General features: G+C 40.3%; 1 protein-coding gene and 1 long non-coding RNA gene across 4 annotated transcripts in view; one reads left to right on the top strand and one right to left on the bottom strand.

Moving 5' to 3' along the window:
- Positions 1-20,737, top strand: part of LOC141797820 (uncharacterized) — a 60,971-nt gene that overhangs the window by 21,367 nt on the left and 18,867 nt on the right. The window contains exons 2-3 of one of the 2 annotated variants that reach the window (XR_012599109.1): positions 17,186-17,390; positions 20,365-20,510. This is a non-coding gene — a long non-coding RNA (uncharacterized LOC141797820). Of the gene's footprint in view, positions 1-17,185; positions 17,391-20,364; positions 20,511-20,737 lie in introns of those variants that run through there. The other variant, XR_012599110.1, reaches the window with a different exon arrangement.
- LOC141797795 (zinc finger protein 385A-like) overlaps positions 1-20,737 on the bottom strand; it is a 33,608-nt gene that overhangs the window by 3,743 nt on the left and 9,128 nt on the right. For both annotated transcript variants that reach the window (XM_074679482.1, XM_074679487.1), the window contains exons 2-3: positions 11,104-11,249; positions 5,998-6,108 (exon numbers count right to left, since the gene is read on the bottom strand). In XM_074679482.1, coding sequence (XP_074535583.1) covers positions 5,998-6,108; positions 11,104-11,249 — 257 coding nt within the window. The remainder of the gene's footprint in view (positions 1-5,997; positions 6,109-11,103; positions 11,250-20,737) is intronic.

Raw genomic sequence — 20,737 nt, forward strand, 5'->3', positions numbered from 1 at the left:
AGTGAAAGGCTGTTGAGCTGATAGTTTGGGTGTCTGATGTGCTGATGAGGCTGTCAGGGTAGATTAGCCTCCACAATGTTCTCGTCTTCCTTCACTTCTGGTGTAATCACTGAACTGGCCTGCTGGGCAGATGATGATTATTGAGTGGTGGGATTATCTGAAATGGGCTGCGGGCGACTGGTGACAGTTGATGGTCAGCTACTGAGAGGAAGAAATGGAGCAAATCAAGATGAGTTTCAGTCTGTGAGGGCGTTTTGCCTGCTTGTCCTTGTGAGGTTGCTTTTAAAGGATCAGCTTAGACAAAGTAATAGGACATCTCAAGAGGAGAAGATTTTCAACCAGTTGGTTTGTGGGTGGTGAGTTTCAACAAAAGCTAAAGCAACAGGTATTTATAATCTAAAACACAGTTTGATACTTGACACTTGAATGTAATCCCATCTTGTCCAATACAAGATGTCAGAGAAGTCTGTTCCCAGAATGTTGTCTATCTTTCTTAATAAAGGCTATAAAAAGTCCCAAGGTCTTTAGAAACATGAACAGTGTTTAAAAAATCGTGCTGTTTTTGTTTTTTTTTCTTTCCAGGTATTGACAAGAAACCACAAATATAACTAACTTTTAAAGGCAGGGCAGGGGGAGTTAATTTCCAGTCTCCTAAGATAGCACTTGTTGCTCCAAACCTCAGGGCTTTTTGTAAAGCAGAGGAAAGAGAAGAGAAACAATTGCACTAACCCAAAATCATAGTCTTTTCTTTGTCCTTTTTTTCTTTATGGAAGAAAGAAAACTAAATTAATACTATGATTCGAGTTTGGTGGAAAAAAGACAGAGAAGTTATTACGAAGGTTACTTGAATGTGCAGACCTCTTCTGTTTGCATGTTTAACCCTTCATTCTTTACAGTACCCATTCTCCTTGCTCTTACTTTCTGAGTCGTACACAAAGAACTCAGTTGTGCTGGCTCCTAAGTTGACATTAGGGGTCAATAGTGAAGTGCACTTAAGTACAGTATTGAAGTTCTGCTGACCCAGACCCAGATGACCGATACTCCCCTTCAAGCAGAGACATACACAAGCCCTCATTAGATAAAGCCAAAAGAAATTGTGATGTCTCAGGAGCAGTGTCGGGTGTAACAAAGTAACATGTTACAGTAACGTAACTACTTTTTTGAGTAAAAAAAACAGTGTAACGTGCTACTACTGAAAATATTGTCCCTTTTTCAGTTGGGCACAACATTACTTTTCCCAGGGACTGGTTTGACAGCAACACTCCCTCAGCTGTGTGAATGCACAATAGTAGTGGACTGTCATTCCACACTGAGGCTGATACTCCCATTTGCATACAGAGAGCAGTAAGTCATCATGGCACTTTTGTTTTTCTTGTCAAGTGCTCTGTGGCATTTTTTAAAATAAAGAGCGTGAAAGAATTACCAGTTATGTCCTTCATTGTAGAATTTTATGTGGGCCTAATAAAAGTAACGTAAAAGTAATGAGTAATGCAAAAAGTTTCTTTCCATAGAGGGTAACTAAGTAAAACAAAGGACTACTTTCAAAAAGTAACGGGTAACGAGCAAACACTACTTTATAAAAAGAAACTTCCCCAACACTGCTGAGGACACAAATATACTTTCTCAGCGTTTCTCACTGACACAAAATTACAAGACTGTGTGTGTCTGAGTGGATGCACATGGGACCACATTATCAATGAGTAGACCGTGGGACCTGCATAAGGCACATGACGGGTACATGTTGGGGGATCTGCAGAATGGGATGCCTCACTGAAGCAAGTGGACTACTGGGACATGTTCTGGATGCCTGTGTAAGCCTGTGGTATTAGCTGCCAATGATAGTTACCCATATAGCTCTCATCCTGATTGGTGATGACAGAAAGGCAGATATAGCTCTGCCAGTGTAACCAGACTCCAGTGACTGCTGCTACCCAAAGCCCTGCAGTCAGACATGGGGAGGAAGCTCTACACCTTGAAGGAACAACTGCCACAGATCTCATACACTGATACACAACACTCCTCCTATCATTTCTCTCACTCCATTCTTAGCTCCATGTTGTTTTCTTTTGACTTGAGCTCTGATATTTTCCCTTTCCCTGTGACCTTCAGTGTCAGCGCTTAAGGAAATCGATAAAGTTGAGCCATCAATTTAAGTTTAAAAAGAAGTGACAGCCTAATGGTTAAGATGGATGAGACAAAGAGATGTAAAAGGGATCAACACATCCAATGTTTGGAGTCAAGAAGTGAATAATGATAAAATATAAATGATGTCCTGTACAGAAGGTGAAATGGACTGAGAGAGCCTATGGAAAGGGGGATTAAGAAGAATGAAGAAGCAGAGGGGATTAAAGAGGGAGAAATGAGAGCAAGTGAATGTCCCTGAAATCCTTTTTCTCTCTAAGCAGGATGTGCTTTGATGTTTTATCTATAAGTGACAAAGGCACAGAAAGCAGAGAGAGAGGGTCTAGCAGCCAAATCTACTGTATGGGGTTCTGGCAGCGGCGACAGGAAGAGGGGGTGGGAAGGAGCTGGGGAGAGGGAGAGAGGCGACAGATGATACGGTACACCCCACAGAGGGGGTAGCATGAAGAAACATAAAAAGTGACATGGAATTCGATCTGCAAACTGACGTGTTGAGCAGACAGAAGATATGAATGAATCAAGGTTTGGTGGTGAGAACAAGACGCTGGAAAAACAGGAAGCAACGCATACATTATGGGACTGCAGTGGTGACAATAGCTAATGCAGCATGGTGTGACGTCAGCCTTGCAGCAGAGCCGAGCTAAACACTGGCAGGCTAATCTGTCCTCTGTGGCCTGAGTTGAATTGCAATGTTACAATTATAACATGTGGGGCTTGAGGGTAATGGCAGAGCAAAACACCTGCCTCTGGATGCCCTCTATCCCTGCCCTCTAACCAAAAATGCCAGAGTTTTTGGCATACTTTGGTGTTGGGGACTATCGTCTTTGGGCAGTCGACATAACTATATTTTCGGATTGGATTTAAACAAGAGCACCTGTTTTGCACAGAAATAACTTTGAAAGGGTATGCTGAAGTTTCCTTCCTTAAATAACAACTGTTAAGGAAAAAAAAAGATTATTTTAGGCATTCAAAACAAACTGTAAACTTGAATACTGTTATTTATGCCTCATCTGCCTTAGTGTTGAAAGTGCTAAAAGTATTAATAACATTGTAGCTCGAGTGTTCTCCAGTGGTCAAACGTTGTGATAACATTAGTTAAACCACCCCAAACATGTTTGTTTTTTCATTAGTTGTGCTACAAATAACATCTCAACCTAGACCATATCAGAAAAGTATACACCAACACTGGTTCACAGTATTGTGATGGGCCCATGTTGGCATGAAAATATTGGAAAATACATCAGTAAGATTCTAATATGATATAATAAGTGATTGTCCGCATGGCTTCAGTAAGCCAGGTCCCGTGAGCTGACTATTCCTTCATTATTAAAGAATGCTCAGCAGGCTCTCAGGTTACTACAGAACATGTTATGAAGCTGCAGCAGAGCAAGCACAGCACAAACAGGACAAACGGGTGGCTTTGCTTTGAAGGTCCGACTGCATGACACAGCCTTTGTTACTGGTCAGACAGTCATACACACAACAAACATGAACATAAACATTTACTTAAAGAGCAGCTGAATGTTAACTTGTTGGAATAAATTAGGGATGGGCATTTCAAGCAAAAAAACTATTAGTATTTGCTTGTGACTATTCAAAAATTATTTGAAGACCCCCAAACCGCCACCACCACCGGCATACGCATGCCCGCCAACATCACACTTTGAAAAAAGGGGAAGAGGGCTGTTGCTTTCTCTACCCGTTGATCATCAAACTTACTTCTTGGGTGACAAAGCCAGCTATTGAATGTAGATCTGTGCACAGTGCCGCACTTTCCGCTGTATGCCTCGCTCTCACACTGCTGTGCATAGTTGTTGACTTACGCTAGCCTAACCTTGCAGAGTTTGCACTGCTCCTCATTTTCTCTCTTCCCAATCTATTTTTGAGCATCTCCTTGTTCTTGTTTTGGCTGTAAATCCTCCAACCTGTTGACTCCTGGTCTGTCTCTGCTCATTGTCAGTTTGTAGCTGTAGTCAAGTTAAATACGATCTGGTTTGAACACGGTTTGCTTTATTTTGAAAGTCTCTGGGCACTTTGGGTGGTTTCTGTGCACAACTTCCTTTCCCACTTCCTTGACCTGCTTTTTTTATGAAATTGACGTGTAACAGCTCCAGCATCCAGCATAAAACTGCGACCTCTGCAGATAGCACAAAGTCATCGTCATAAACTATTCCATTTTTTTGTTAATGACTATTTGAATATTCGAAAATCATCGCCCATCCCTGAAATGAATAAAGGCAGCCCCCACATGTGTTCATTGTGAACCATGTGAGAACATGCAGGTCTGAGCGAGGGGAGATATAATTAAGCGGCCCCTCACAGAGAGAACAGTGTGTTGCATGAGTTTCAGATGACTCCTTCACTGCATGTTTCCTTTACACACTTCTGCATTTAGAATGCAAGTATTTCGCACTCCATCACAGGGATGCAGCCATATTTTTAGAGACACTGATATTTAGGACTTTTGTTTGATTTCCTCTCTTGTTCAGCTGTTCTGTTTACAGGATTAAGTGTAGATCACACAACAGAATTCTTTTATCAGTTAAAAAAACCCCAACCCTTTCTTGCACATGGACACCAGACAAATTATTTCAAGTTACCTTGTTGTGAATCAAATTTAGCTCAGGATAGTTTGGTATTTCCGGTCTAAATAAAATGTTCTTTTTTTTGCGCTGTGTCATGTTAGATAATTACTGCAATTTCTGACAATCTGTATGAATGCACAATCAGTATAAATGAAAGTTCCTTTTTTTTAACCAAAACAGGCGACATGATCTCTAATTTCTTTCCCAAAGAGAGACGGTCCACAGCCACAAATATAATAGCACCACACACATACCAAGAAAAGCACACACACTGTAAAAGGTCCAGCCCCAGACCCTAAACACATCACTCATGTCATCCAATAACTAGGTTTTGGATGACCACATTATGAGTTATTTACTTTTCAGTAAACACAACTGCCTCTTTAATGCAGGCACTCAAATCAGCCCTCTAGAGTTTCATCACTTCTCTCCTCTTTTATTTCCGACCCTCTGCTTCGTGTTGGAGTAGTGCCATCTGTCAAGGGTGAGATGCAGAAAATGTGCACAATCAGCTCCAAGGTAGCTTTGAGGATGAGCTTATGTTAGCTGAGTTTGACTCTCACAAGTCTTACACCCATCCATCCAGAAATCTCCACTGGACTGACATATACACAGTCGGGTGGTTTTTGGACTTTTAGTTCTTTGTTGAAGTGATAAAGTCCCAACCTAGGTTTTAACACCTTTGGCACTTAGATACAAGGTTTTAAAGCTTTGGACATGTTAAGAACTGGTACTTATCCTTTCAACAATGGTTATGATCAGCTTTAAGTCTGCTACCTATGTCATGAGGACATCTTATTTGGTGCTTTCTGTGCTATCATCTGTCTTTGATTTCCTGTCTTAATTTGTAGATATACCCTGTTTCATGTCTGGTTTCCTCTCTGTAGAAGAGATATGTTGATGTAACTGTGTTATTTATTAGGGTAAAACAGTTAGTTTATCACAGTGTTGGCTTAAAACATTGTTAGTTTGAGGAAGTTTTTCTTTTTCTTAGGAAGCGTGTTTATTTTGGGTTCTCATGGGCTTTATGTGGTTTTTATAAGCAATAAATATTACACCAACTGAGGATAGTTACTTTGAGAGCATTTCAAAGAAGGAACATTCCTTGAAAAAACCCTGAAGTAACACTAATGGGGCAAAAACCTTTAAAGTGTGTCAAAACTTTATGTGTAGTATACTAGGCTTTTGAGCAACCCAAGCATCATTAGCTTCTAGGTAGCCCAAGCGGTTAAAAGCAGTTTCTCTATCTGAGTCATACAGCGTTTCATACCTCAGAGTTAAAACGTATTTGACAGACGTTGCAGGAGATGATTGGCCGCTTTGTCTTCACCATAGGTGGCCCAAAGGTGTGCGTCATCACAGCTTTCTGGACAGGGTCCATCTGAGGAAAGACAATCCAGAGGTCATATCAACGATTCTGCATCACAGAAGAGCTCAGAGGGCTGTGTCTCTGATTCCCTAACAGCTCTGTGAATGTGGATGAAAGAGAAAGGTTTTGGAGAAGTGCAGTCAAATGACAAAAGAAGGCCGCTGAAGGGGAAAGCCTGAAGATAAAAAGAGTGAATTGAAGAGGGAACACTGATTGATGTGGACAGGAGGGTGTGTTTTGTCTCTGCAGCAGCTGGTGACACTGTCTGTGCCTGAGCTCTTGGGTGCCGTTCAAGCGCTTTAATTCATGCTGAGGTTGGGCAGGCCTAATTACAGACTCCATATCTCCAAAAATGTGTACTATGTTATTATACTATAAAACCTAAGCTTTTCACAACATCGCATCAGGCCAATGCTTAAAACATTAAAGATATTTCCAACAGAGGACGCTGAGGAAAGATGAAATGTACATCAGACACGATTCAGCTGATTACCGTAGGAGCAGAGGGTCCTTGCTACAAATCTTTGGCTGTGGGGTATGTGGTTTCACATTTGCAATAATGAGTATGCTGAGTAATTACACAGCAGAAATGTATTAAAATCATAATACAGTAAAATTGGCTGAACATAACACGTCAGCTTTTACATATAAATCTACCAAGTCTGATTAAAAAAGACTAGAGGTTTTAGATTCTACTGAATAGTGTTTTACAGTATAAAATGGAAATTGTGTATTAGGTGTTTTACTTAGTCAATACAATGTGGGGTTGTGTGAAAGGGTGATATTAAGTCCTAAAGAAGTTTGTCCATAATCTACAGTTTTTGTTGCATTTCAATGTTTACACATAGGCACATGTTAACGTTCTTTAAAATGCACAGACCCATCATTCTGACACTTAAATTGTTTTAGGTTTTTTTGTCCAAATTAAAGGACATGTGTGCTGACTTCATTTTTTAACTGTTAGTGTTTAACCAGGAACTCATCCAGTGAAAAACGCATAGTTCACTACGTTCATTATTCTGCCTTGAAATGACAGTAAACACAGGGTAACCACTGACCTGAAGATGTTGAGTTTCGATGTGCCTGCTTCTAAATGATCTTTTGTCAGTTGAAAGACTAGTTGATACAGAATCAAAGATAAGTAGTCTTATAATTTTTTTACATTCTTTTGCGCTCTTTTGCACACCAAACCCGCTAAACTCTCAACCCATTTACCAACCCTGTAAAAGAAACCACTTATCATTAGAACACCATTGAATGATGCACCTTTAAATCCTATTGATACATTGATAAGCTAGTTGTTATGTAGCAAAAGCACACTTAACTGAGGTGTTATGTATGTTCTTAACTAATGTTAACTCTAGGCAGGCAATGAAGGCTTACCCATGTCAACATTATTGCTGTGTGTTTATTTTTACTTGGCACAAGCTGGCTAAAGTGGACACTGGTGAAAATATGTTTAAAACAGTCTTTGGCTTAAATGTTTTTTTAGTTATCCATTTAGTCTTGTCCTTTACCTTCTGCTTTTTGAAGACTGTTTTTAGACAGGGAAGTAAGTTCTGGTAAGCACTGGTGATCAACTTGCATAATAGTCAAGAACGACAAAAAAGGCTGATAAAATTGTGAGTAGTGTGCCATAGATATTTTATAAGGTAAATTAAGAGATAACTCGTATAGATATATGAAAAAAATAATCAAACACAGTAAAACAATGTATTCAAAGCTGTAAATTAAATGTCTTTAACTAAGTGTAAGGGTGACATCTGCAAACACAGGGCTGCAGCCTTTTCATAAAACTACCACTGAGGCCAAATTTACACCATGACGTTTTCTTATAAATGTTTAGTACCTCATTTAGATGACTTTGATGAACTTGTGTGAGTTTTTTTACCCAATGGCAGAGTTGAAGAACCACAGTGCTGGGTGTTACCCTCATTAGGCAGCCAAAAGCACACTGCGGTTATACTCAGCCTTTGCCCCCCCTCTCTTTCATGCTGCCAAATGGAGACTGTGTACACTCCTGAGCTCCAGGCTCAAGGGAATATAGTATAATTGGTCTGAAAAGCAGAACCTTGTTTGAATGTAATGTGAGACATATTTATAGACTCTAGTCTTCTGTTTTTTTGCTCCTTTCTCTGATCAGGTCTCTAACTTGCCTCTCTTGTGATTTTTTTTTTTATTATTCATACACCTGTAACACCTTCAAATATGTTTACATCTGTTTACATTAGTCTCCCTGCCAAACACAGCACAAGCTTACATAACTTTACATGAAACCAAGTCAGAAATGAGAGATTTGACTTAAGTGTTTTGAACTCCATCCATTAACCCAGGCTTTGTAATTTAGACACAGTGATCAACTATCAGAGGCCCTGGATAATAGTTGCCTATCTAAACCTGTTTACCCCTTTGATTTACCTGTGCTTCATCATGATTTGATTTTTTTTTTTTTTAAGTGTAAGAAAATTATATCCATGTCATGTCATGCTTTGTTCTAATCTCTCTATATTTTGTTTAAAAGTCAGACTAGCTACAGATCAAATTACTACTAAAAATAAATGATAATTGATAAGTCTGAAAACACAGACAAAATAAGTAATATGAAAAGTTGGCTTGTGTATGATGACAGTCTTTGAGTTCTGGCTCTAAGGTAAACTCACTCTTCCCAGCCGACACAAAGGCTCATAACACATACAATAAACTTTTACCAAATTAAAGAATAATTTCCCTCTGGAGTGTTCAGATTTTTTATGCCGACTGGCTTATTGTCTCCCTTCGCACACCCCATGCCTCAGTGTGCTGTCTCCATTCAGGATGCTGAGACCTGCTGTACACTCTTGAGAATCTTAATTATCTAAAAACTTCCTGTAATCCTGTCGAGTCAGAGCTGATATAGTCTCTCTGGATAACTGTCAGAACTCCAGTCTCTGCAGAATGACTTGACCCAAGGTGAAACACTTCTGTGTTGAAACAGGTATAGGCTGATGTCTGTCACAAGGTGACAGCAGTGTTGTCTAGACCCTTTGACAATTTGTGGACAATGATTATGGAAGTTTGTGGAGCTGCATGAGAAGATAAACCCCCAAAGATTGTAAATGCTACCTCAACAACCTGACTTTGACAAATGACTTCCAGATATCTGTGTAAAATCTATAAGTGGAAAAAAGACAGGAGCAATCGGTCAAATATTTTGTGGCCAGGTACAATATACACGTATAAAGTGGAGTCACCTGGCATGTGCACCAAAATAAACTATATAAGCCACTTGATACTATTGTAAGGAAGCCCTGAAAGGCCATGATGTTATACAATATGTTACCTACATTTTCTCGATATCTTAACTTATTTTCCTGGTTATCTCCAGAAAACTAAGCTTATTTTCAAGATAACTTCTTATGCCACCTGACCTTCAAATCAGCATGTTGATCACTATCATTAGCCAGAGGACAGCGTACCTCTTACATTGACAGAGGTGAATGAAACTTATGTCAGAGTTTCTTTGTGCTTTTGCTACTTTATGAAAAGGAATTGCAGTCTGTTGATGTTACGGATGTGTTCATTCATCATAAAATACACTAGTCTGGTACCCGTCCAGTATTTGTTACAGCGAGAGATGATGCAACGGTACCTGTGTGTCCTTTGGGTCTGCAGGATACAGGTGTAATCTGTACAAAATAATTATCATATTGAAGGCTTTATACTGTCCCTCTGGTACCTCCGTGGTAGCTTTACATGATTTACAGAAAAAAATCTCACTCTTTCTGACTTCTCTGTTTTAGCTCCTGTTCCTTTGAGGCTCCATATTTCACAAACCCCTTTCCCTCTGATTAACCTGTTCTCTGAAAGAATATTGGGGGTGGAGCCAAGAGCAGACCTTGGGGTTTGTGGCCTGCCCTTCCAATACGTCATGAACCAGCTAGGAGATAGTTCTGTGATGGACTCATCATTTCAGCAAGTCTCGTTAAGATCGCGTGCTATTTTTAGAAAAGACCATTCTGAGTGGTTTGGAGACAGATTCAGGTATTACTACGAGGTGAATTTGTTGTATTTGGAAGATTTGCACACATTTAGTTAAGACATTGAACTCAACACACACACACACACACACTCACACAAATACACACACAAATTCCCACAAGTCCTTCGACTGGTTACTTGTTTTCAAATTTTTGCTACTATTATTAGTCATGTCATGTTCAGAGCATGTAGCCATGTGTTTCAGTTCCAACAAACTGTGTCTGTTATGACAGCTTGATGATAAAGCAGATGCTTTGGTTTTTAATTACAGGAGTGAAGATGCTGATGAAACTTTTTATTCATTGTTGAAAGCTTCAGGATGAGTGGGGCGAAACCTTGCTTTTGATGCTCAGGTGTGTTTTTGATGAAGTTGACCGTAAACAGGTCTATACTAGCTTGAGTTCAATGTGTAGACAAAGGGAGATTTTATAGAGGTGCACTGGCCTTAGCCCACACACTCGCTGTCCTCACTGAAGCCGTATGAATCATGATCCTGCAGACAGGTCATTTTGCCTGAGTGCATGATGATGGGCTAAGCAGTAATGTGTGTATGTACGAGTGTATGTTTGAGTGTGTATGTGTGTGATGCACATGAATTCCTGTTTGTCGCCACCCTGACCTTCACATGAAACCCAATCTGGAAATGAGCAGGAGCCACAGAAAATGCTGACTGTAGAGAACATAGCCTGTGCCTCTTACACAATTGATTAGCTGTTACTCATTTTATAGCAGTAAAACACTCCACTGGGCATTTTCTCAATTATGCTGAAACTGACTCTGCTGAATAAAAAGTAAACAGCTGTCACCTCATCATTTTGGATTATTTGGTATAAATCCACAGCACTTTATCACTCAAACAGAAGGCAAGGCTCCAGAATTACCACTGAATCTGAGCTGCCCCCTTTTATGTAAAACAAAAGGACAACAAATCCCAGATACCATGTGGGCACAAACTTTTTCTCATATGCGAGTCAGCCTGTGAGCACTCACTGTGTTAAAGTTGTGGAAGAGCCCAATGCTGGCTGGGTGAGGAGACTCCAAGGGGAACTGCAGGAAGGGTTTCATGTCCAGCGGGGGTGGGATGACAGGTGGGCTCCTAAGGAAGGCAGGGACCGGCCCTGGTCGGTTTACACTTCCTGCAAAAGATGCAAGGAGAGGAAAATTTAAGATGTAATTCATAACACAGATGATAACAAAGGGGAACCATAGCAGGTCTGCAAGTGCTAATATCTGTCCCGTCAGAGTTTTAGGGAAATATACTTAAACCAGACAAGGTCTCCTAAAATTATATAGCTGCTTTGTAAACAAGACTCAAAATGTTTCTTTTGGGGCTACCAGGAGCATCTCTTCAGGCCCATCATATAACCACCATGTGCTTTTTTTAATTTTATTTTTTTTTATTTTAAGTTTTTTTCAATTAGGTAAAAGAGCTTTATTACCCCCGACAGAGTCAAGCTCATGGTTTGACCTATTTTGCAGATGCTGTGCTTCCAGGAGCTAGCCAACTGTTAATTTAACCTTATAAAAAAACACACAAAATATCGACCTTTGTACCTCCTTGAGATTAAGCAGTTTTTTATCTTATTATTTATTTTTTCTGTATTATTATTATTATTATTATTATTATTATTATTATTATTATCCTGTATGCACAGTTGTGGCAACGCTACAAAATGCAGTGCAGGAATGATGTGGTCTTTTATCTACATTTCGACACAAGATTGGTATTTATCTCATATATCTTTAAACAACATGAAAAAATATTCTCAGTCTACCCAAAGATAAGGCTGCCGTGTTAAAAATTGGCATAATTATGTGTCACTTGAACGTTTCAAGTCACTGTATGAATGACTCAGATCTGCTTTTTGAATCTCTCATCCCCTCTTCATTTACCCTCACACTGAGCCCAACACACCCTCACCTCTCCTCTCTCTGCCTCTCTTGCTCACTTTTCTTTCAGTCATGGCTCAGCAGCAGTGAATGCCTGCACTTGAGGAGTCTTCCGTGATGGGCAGGAGGGCTAAGCTCCTTAAGCCTCGCAGCTGGGGTGCTGCAGATATCCGCCTTTTTTCCATTTCTCCCTCTGTCTCTCTCTATCCAAGCGCTGTGTTCTATCCCCATTTCATGGTCCCTTATTCGGTCTGCCTGCTTCTGTCTCCCCAATCCGTACTTCTCTCCATACCAGTCCTTCTAGCTGTTTTGTCCCCGCTTTTTCTCATCCTCTTTCTGTTATGTGCTCTTCTTTTCCAATTCTCCTTCCTCTACTTATTCTCTTCTGCAGCGTACACTGGCAGGCTGCTGCAGGCCCTAACTGGCTGCGCAGAGAATTTGTATAATCTTTTCTCCTGAGATTATATGCAATCATCATCTTTTATTGCTGCTGCTTTGTGATGACTACTTACCAATTTTGTTACATTTGAAAAGAAAACTGGTCACTTGTAAATGAAGGGAAGAAAAAGCTATTTTGGTAACAGCAGAGAATGCTCCTTTCAGTGACAGCAGGGAAGACGTAAAGAATGTGCTGTCAGGATCAGAAATAGATGGAGGGGAAAGTCTCTCCTTCTGGCATTTCTCCCCTCCCTGTTTCAGTGCTTGTGAGGCTGTGACAACTGAAGCTCAGCTGTAACTGTTGTCATTTTTGCCTGGCTAATTTTGCATGTGCTGCACAAGAGGGAGCAAGAGCAGGTCACGCTTTAAATGTCTTTTAGACATGCCATGAATGCCAGAGCTCACATGGCCTCTGTTATCACCTCTCCAGAACAACCACGGCAAGGTTTTTGTGGTGCAGGGTAACAGCAGTAATAATTCACCTTACACAGCTTCATACACCACAGCAGAGAGCATCAAGTAATGAGTCTATGCAACAGCCAGATACAGAAATCTGGTACTTTGCCCATAACAATCTACACCTCATGTCTTTTCACAGACGGGGGGGAGAATAGTATATTTTTAGGGTATTTTCAGCTCAGTGTATTACAGCAGCGTACTATAAGCATGTTTAAAATGAGAGAAAAAGGGGCCCACTTTAAAAAATGTTCTAGTTAAAGGTAGAGTCTGCAGGATTTTTTCCAAAGCCAAAATGTCAGCTTTTACAGATATAATCCTGCTCAATTGTCACTTCTGGGCCTCTATACATGCTGTCAGTGTCGGTGTCTGCCTTGAACCGTCTCCTCTGCCTGTATGTTGATGTTTTGAATGTTTTGGGACGTTCCTGGCCAGAGAGTAGGTGAGGTTGACCTCAGCCAATCACAGCACACCCAGTTTTGACGTTGCATGTTGTTTAGTGAGTGGAAGAAGCTATCCTGAGCAGCACAGAGTAGAGAAAAAACACAAACAAAGAAAGCGATACACCAATCAGAAAAAGCTTTTTTGTAAACAAGGGTGAAGTTTGGTTCAATATTCACTGGCTTTCAGGCACTTAGAAAGCAGCACGGGACAAAGAGCAACGCAAGTTTGCTGAGCAGGTTTGTGTCAAATAGCCCTGTGATTAGCTTGAGCTAACATGCCAAGTTAGGTGCATTGCTCTAGAGTCTCTCCCACATAGAAACGTGATGCTGCAGGTGTTTGCTGAGCTAGTGAATACATTCACGTATTAGCGGCCAGAGGCAGTGTGCCCGCTGCTGGCCAGTTTGAGTTCGTGATTACTAACAAGTAACAAAAAATTGCTCATATTGTGAAATTTGCTGTACAACTATTGGAGAGGTTGTTCATTTTGCACATGGAACAAAAACCATTCATAAGTTTTGGTTCTAGTTTTCAGTGAGTATGATGTTCGAACATAATTCAGTGTTTTTAACACATTTGTCAATTGTGACTGTTTTTTTATGTAAGTGGATTTATGTTGATCAGCTGCTGGAAATGATAGTCAGGCCATCTTAGTTCTTTTAGCCTACCAATGAAGCAACTGAGGTCTGTTTGCCCCTCAAACAATATGTAACGTCACAATGGTTATTAGCTGCCAAATGTGACAACTGCTTTTACCATCACTCCTTTCCTACACCATTCTTAGATTCAAACAAGTTCATGTCTGGCTTCAGAAAACCAATATTGTTGCTCCATCAATAGGGACCCGGAGCCTCTGGAAAGGACAGCTCAATGAATGACTCTAAAGTGGCTGCATCAGTTACTGAGAACATATGGGCTCATGCAAAAGGAACACGTAAGCTAGTGCAGCAGTGTATCTGGTTTTTGTAGTGAAGTGGCTTGAGTGGAGCACAGTACATATTCTTTAGATTTGTCAGGCTGGTGTTCACTAATGTTTTTTTTTTTATCTTCTCATGGGGTTTGGTGAACTTTTTTTTTTCTTATACAAAAGATCACCTCACTCATCCTTCATTAATCCCAAAAGTCAATGAGTTCTTTTATTTTCTTCCAGTTATTGTGTCAGAAACTAAAATACATGGTGGAAAATGTCTCTGAGGTAATTAAACATGTGGTTAACAAAGCACGCAGAGAGACAATAACGCTTAAGCTTTATGGATTGGCTCAGAGGTATCATCATTGTGTTTCCCCATTGGTTAGTGAAGCGTATTCCTGACACGCTCCCAGTAAATCCCCAGCTCATTTTACGCCACTTTATAATGTAAAGGTCAAAGCAAGTCTTCCTTCTGTTTCTTGTGAATCTGAATTCACTGTGGAAATGCTAACAGTAGAGTGATGTAGTTTGACCATTTGATGGTGGCTGAATATGAGTGTAGCAGCAGCTTCCCCTGACCTACCCTCCTCCTGAGTGATTTACAATGACATCAGATAAGAGAACACATCGTCTCTTCGACAGCAGCCACGCAGGGAGGGAGCGCATTGATTGGACACATTCTGAGGAGCGTTAAAGTGTTAAAGTGCTGCCAAACTCTATAAATCCAGGCTGCTCCGTCTATTGCTCTTTCTTCCGACTAAAATGAACAGACAGCTCCCTCTCACCCTGCTTCTCTTCTTATTGCCTTTTTTTTCTAATGCAAATGTTTGGAAGAGAAAAAGATCAATACCTGTGTAATAGCTTATTGAATTTTTGCATGAAATGTGAGTGAGAGGTAGTAGGACAGGAATGAAGAGATGCAGCAGAGAAAGGGAGGGAAAAAACACACACGCATCCAGGGACAGATTCTAATCGTCACAGTAGATTGACTAACCCAGACGTGCACACATTGGCATGCACACACCAATATGCTGTGACTAAGGCCTCTTAAATTGGCAATTCATTAAGCCAATCTAGGTTTAATGATCACAGAGGTAATGTCAAAGTCAGTGGTATTGCTGGAGCCTCTCTATATTCAGTGCCTGTTCCCATGGCAGAACCAGGAGACTGAATGAAGCCTGGCCAGAGGATGAAGCTCTGAAATCATTGGCCAAAATTTAAGGAAAATAAATGTTAGAAAAAATGAATAAATACATAAATCACATTCAGTGCAAGACTGATCTCCCCACGTAGCACCACAGAAAGATACCGGAGGTCATTCCTGCCTGTGGCCATCAGGCTTTATAACTCCTCCCTTTGGACTTTTTCTTTGGACCCTGAATAAAAAACCTGGGGTCACTTTAATTTATTCACTGGTGCTTAATCTGCAATACCTGTCTCACATATTCATCTACACAATATCTGTCAAAAAAAAATCCACTAATCTGTTCATCTCATTAAGTGCAATATTCTTTCTTATACCTTCAATTGGTGCAATATCTGTTCTGAATAGTTCTTGTCTACCACCTTATGTAAATAGTTATTGTTTGTCCCTATTCATCTTGTTTCTAACTACTGTATTATGTAAAGAGCAACAATAATACCAAATTTCCCCCCAGGATTAATAAAGCATTCCTGATTCCTGAAATAAATAAAAATCAGACATTTGGATCTAGACCAACTCTTATGAAAAGATGAGGTTGACATTTGATGACAGTTGTCTCACATCTGTATCTGCATGGTCTGCTCTACACTGAAGACTTTGAAATGAGCCTCAGTAGTAGATTAGCACGCCGCCTCCTGACAAAATCTCTACTTGCTGTCACTGCAGCAACAAGGGACAGCATGTAACCCTTAAAAAAACCACTGGATCTGCTGTGCCGTTTCCTTTTTTTTTCCTGGAGGCAATGTGAAAAAGAATGAAACAACATTTGGTGGCAGATGACACAATTACTACGCCAGTGATGGTCGTTTGTTTAAATGCTTCATGGCATCTGTTTGCTTTTCTGTCGCAGTATCGCTGAGCTACCACATTTTTGGACAAGCTGACATAATATTCGTCTCTAAGATCCGTTATATAAACTCCCTAAATGTTTTGCTACATCAGCTCATGCCCAGGGGGTGCAAATGTAATGAAACTGTGTTAACCTTTGAAGAAACACTGAGCTAACTTTGTCATGATTGCAGCGGGGGAAGATGGCTCTGTCTTAGTGTCGCATACTGCTACTGTGAAGGACTGAGCATGAAATCCAATTTACTGCAGCTCGGCTCAGCCTCAAGTCACAGGCGGCTGTTTTAACCTAAGCAGGGGACAAACGACACCACACTCGCACACGTACACAAACCGTTGAGGTCTGAATGAATGAAAAGGGTAATTTATATGCTCGGTGCTGGTCATTGTTTGTCCAAGTGAGATCTGAACAGAGAAGGAGAAAGGCCATGGTGAAGAGGAGAGCTGAGTGCTGCAGAAGGAGAGAACAGTTGATTTCAGCCTGCACTTTGTTTCAATGATAGATGTCCTGCACCTCAGTGGCCACGCTTAAATGCCACCTCCTTGAGAACACTTAGAAATCCTGTGTGTGCGCATGTGTGCGTGTGCGTGTGCCTGTGTGTGTGTGTGTGTGTGTGTGTGTGTGTGTGTGTGTGTGTGTGTGTGTGTGTGTGTGTGTGTGTGTGTGTGTGTTTCTGCAATGTTCTTGAGACAAGCCAGCCCCTCTGCAGCCTCACTTGTATTTAATGCAGCATTTGAAACTAATGATGACTTTTGTTTCCCCTTTACAGATGTAGCCCACTCTCATTAAAAATTAACCATCATTATATAACAAATGTAGTTTGTCACTTGTTCGCACTTGTCCCTGCATAAGATTCTTCATGAAAAACTATATCTCTCTCTTTCAGTGTGAGATTATGAAACATCAGGAAGCAGTACCCCTCCACCCACCCACCCAATTTGGGGGCTTCCAGAGATGAGGACTTTGGTGAGAAATAATGGCTGAGTGGCTGGAGTCAATTGAGCGAGGAAAAGAGGTCTGGATAAGGACGGGAGATGAGGTGGAAAAAGACGAGAGGCATAGAGGAGGGGGAGGGAGCCGCATGTTTTGAGGTGAGTCCAAGGTGACCAGAGAAGGTAAAAAGCCACGTTAACCTGCAGGTTAATGCACAGGAAAAAAGGAGGAAAAAAGAAAACACCATCTGTTTACTGAAGAGAGTGGTACTACTTCACACAGCATGTGACACACTATACCGGTCATGTGTTTAGAATCTCATGATTACATTATTTTCAAAGGGATGAAGGCAGCCCAGACGGCGCAAACATTTGTAAGAGTTAACCTTTGGCTGTCACATGCAAAATGTCATATGCGCATGAACAATTTTGGGTTATTTTGTTGCCTTCCTCGGAGGTTGCTTGCGTGTCTTGTCTTGTTTGAAGTAGATCCTGAGACCTTGAGTTTTGAGTCCAGGTCATGTACAGTCTATCTTTTTTGTCTGATGCTGTCAGATAAAAAAAGAAGTCTGAAATTTGTGTTTTTATTAGTTATATAACTAGATTTACTTAAAATCTTTGCTTGTTGTTTTTTATTTCGTTTTATTGTGCTATCTTTTTTACTGTTTTTATTCAATTGAAAAGTGACCTTGAATGCCCAGAAATGTGCTTTTGAATAAAATGTATTATTATTATTATTATTATTATTATTATTATTATTATTATTATTATTATTATTATTATTATTACACTTATATTGCTCATATAGGCTAAATTGAGTAAGCTAAATTGCCTTTCAGACTACCTTTTTATTCTGCGTGATGAATGCAAACATGGCAGGAGTAAGCATTCTAATAAAATCTGAGCTAAGTGTAAACTTATTTCATTTGCATTTTTTTTTATTTAAACAAGTAAGAAGGGTTGTGTGATTCATATTGTTATAAACAGAGGGAGACTCAGTCTTTGCCATCTTTGCTGTGCTTTTAAAAATTAAAGATGGCATCATTCCCACTTCCCAGTTCCAATGTAAGTGGAACACACCATGACTCTTACCAAGGTGTGTGTACTTTTTTTTGTTTGTTTGTTTTTGGAAGCAAATGAGCAGCTCTCCTTTTTAACACTGGATTCAAAGTGACAGTGTAATAAATTTATCAACAGTTACATAGCGCTACTGTTTGAAACGTGACAGCAAGCAAACTGTAAACTTAGTTTATACAAGAATCCAGCTATTTAGCGCTACCCACAACTCAATGCTCTGAGACGTGTCCATAAGTTGTAATGTGAGTGAATCCTGTTAATATACGACCAGTGATCATCTACCAACTCCAACCTCACCAAGCAGAGCTCACGTAATCTCACTCTTCATGTAAGTGATGGACTCCTAAGTTTGAACAGCCCACTGCTGCAAAACTAAAGCCTTCTTCTGCTTTGCTGTCCTTTTTCTTTTTGCCAAATTTAAGAAATCATTTTCAGCAGCATTCTGTTGAATCAAGTGGACTGGGGTGCATATTTTGAAAATTCTGATCTTGATGCAGTGCAATTTTCAGGCTGACCCTCACATTAATTTAATTATGGTATTGGTTCAGAGCAGTGCTTGTATCAGCTGAAACCAAGAACCAGGTTTCAGTGTTAGTATCAGAACTTGAACTTGAAAGAAAAGCTGGATCAGTGTTCGTCCCCACTCTAAACAATAACTGCATTCATTTTTAGATATAGATCTAGGGTGACCTGTAGTGTTTGTGGCTCCCCACAGGCTTCAGCTGTTTAGGGAACAGACTGAAAAACACAGAACTGGCTGCCAACTCTCTCTTTCATTACACTGTGGTCATGATGAAGCTTCATTTGAAGCAAACAGAGAGCACCACTTCATTGAAACATTCCTGACAAAGTGAGGACCACAAGGACATCACTGTGCCCACAATATTATTCTGTTTGTCTCACCATTTACACACCTGCTGGGAGCTGGAATATCACACTAAACAAACACACAAAGGCACACATGCAAAAAAAAAGAACACACCAACACACAATGGCTTCAGAGGCACAGAAGCCAGGTGCACCTCCGATGATTTAATACAACAGAATGAAAGAAAAACACACAAGAGTAATGAATCACTGATCAAAGTAGAACAAAAGGACAATGTATGCTGTTAAACGACTTATAGCTTTGTTTTTCCGTTTAAGCACAAATTACAGGCTGTATTTTTGGGAGTGTGTAGGGTAGAGTGTGGTTTTATGCTATAGCTTGGTCAGGGAGTCGCACGCAAAGGTTATGGAGGGTAACAGTCTGGCTAGTGGTTCAGCTGTGGTCTGAATAACTTCAGGACAACAAACAGAGTTATTTTCAGCCCATTGGCCCCTTTGACTCTTCATCCTCTGAACCATCAAAAAGAGACATGAGTGATCTGAGCTGTGGTTTCAAGGCTTCCTACTTTATGGTTTTGGGCAACAACCCCCCCTTACCACGGGGAAAAAAAACACACAAGTGCTATTTCTGTTTTTCTTTTTTTTTTTAAACCATGGGTGAAGTCTCATGAGACGTAAGTGCCATTGCACAAATAAGCATCAGCCGTATATTTACTTTGTTTCAGACATAGATCACAACAACACACAATTCAAAATGAGAAACAAACAACAGATTTATAAATCATTCTGTCCAAAGAAATACTCGTGAATGTTTTCTCATCTAACTTCCAAATTACTATGCTTTCACCATAACGTCCGGTATGGTAAATGTATGGTAAAATGTTAGTCTAGGCCACCACTTTGGTAAACAACAAAATATTGCGTTGGCTATGAAGTGTAGTACTTATTTCTATAATCTTCAATAGTCCTCAGTAAAAGGGTTGTCTTTGTATCTCATTGATCTGCAGTTCAGGTAAAAAATCTAAATGATTGGACGTATTGCCAATAAATACTGTACAGATCTCCAGGTGTTCCTATGTATACACCATGAAACATTTTCCAGCAACACCACCGGCAGAACAAAAGAGTCACTCCTGTGAAATGCTTTCAAGCTCATTGGCTGTATTGTCACAGTTGGTGAACTTCTTGCTGCTGATATGTTTCTACCCTCTCTCTACTGTGTTTTCAGGACAACTCATGGACCTGAGTTAACAGCATTACCCAAAGCAACCTCTGGTCCAAAAATATGAAGCTTATACCGAAGTTCTAAAACCTGCAGCTCACTGAGAGTCTGCTTGGTGCTTACTGCAGGAACACCAGAAACCAAACACACACCAAGCCAGAGAAGCAGATATTTTTCAGAAGAATAAATATGTTTATGGACTACGAGAACACCGTACATGGGAAAAACATTTCTATAGCTCTCCATTTTAAAATTTTTCAACTTTCAAGTTTTGCACGTGATAAGGCATAGCTGGCATGGCTGACCTGATTGACAGGCAGGAACAAATAGCTGTCTGCAAAGGGACTGAAGGCCTCTTGCCTCCAAACTTAGGAGAAGC

The sequence above is a fragment of the Halichoeres trimaculatus genome, unplaced genomic scaffold, assembly GCF_033239565.1.
Source record: "Halichoeres trimaculatus isolate MK-OKI-2021-1 unplaced genomic scaffold, fHalTri1.1 fHalTri1_scaffold_1, whole genome shotgun sequence".
Classification (NCBI taxonomy): domain Eukaryota; kingdom Metazoa; phylum Chordata; class Actinopteri; order Labriformes; family Labridae; genus Halichoeres; species Halichoeres trimaculatus.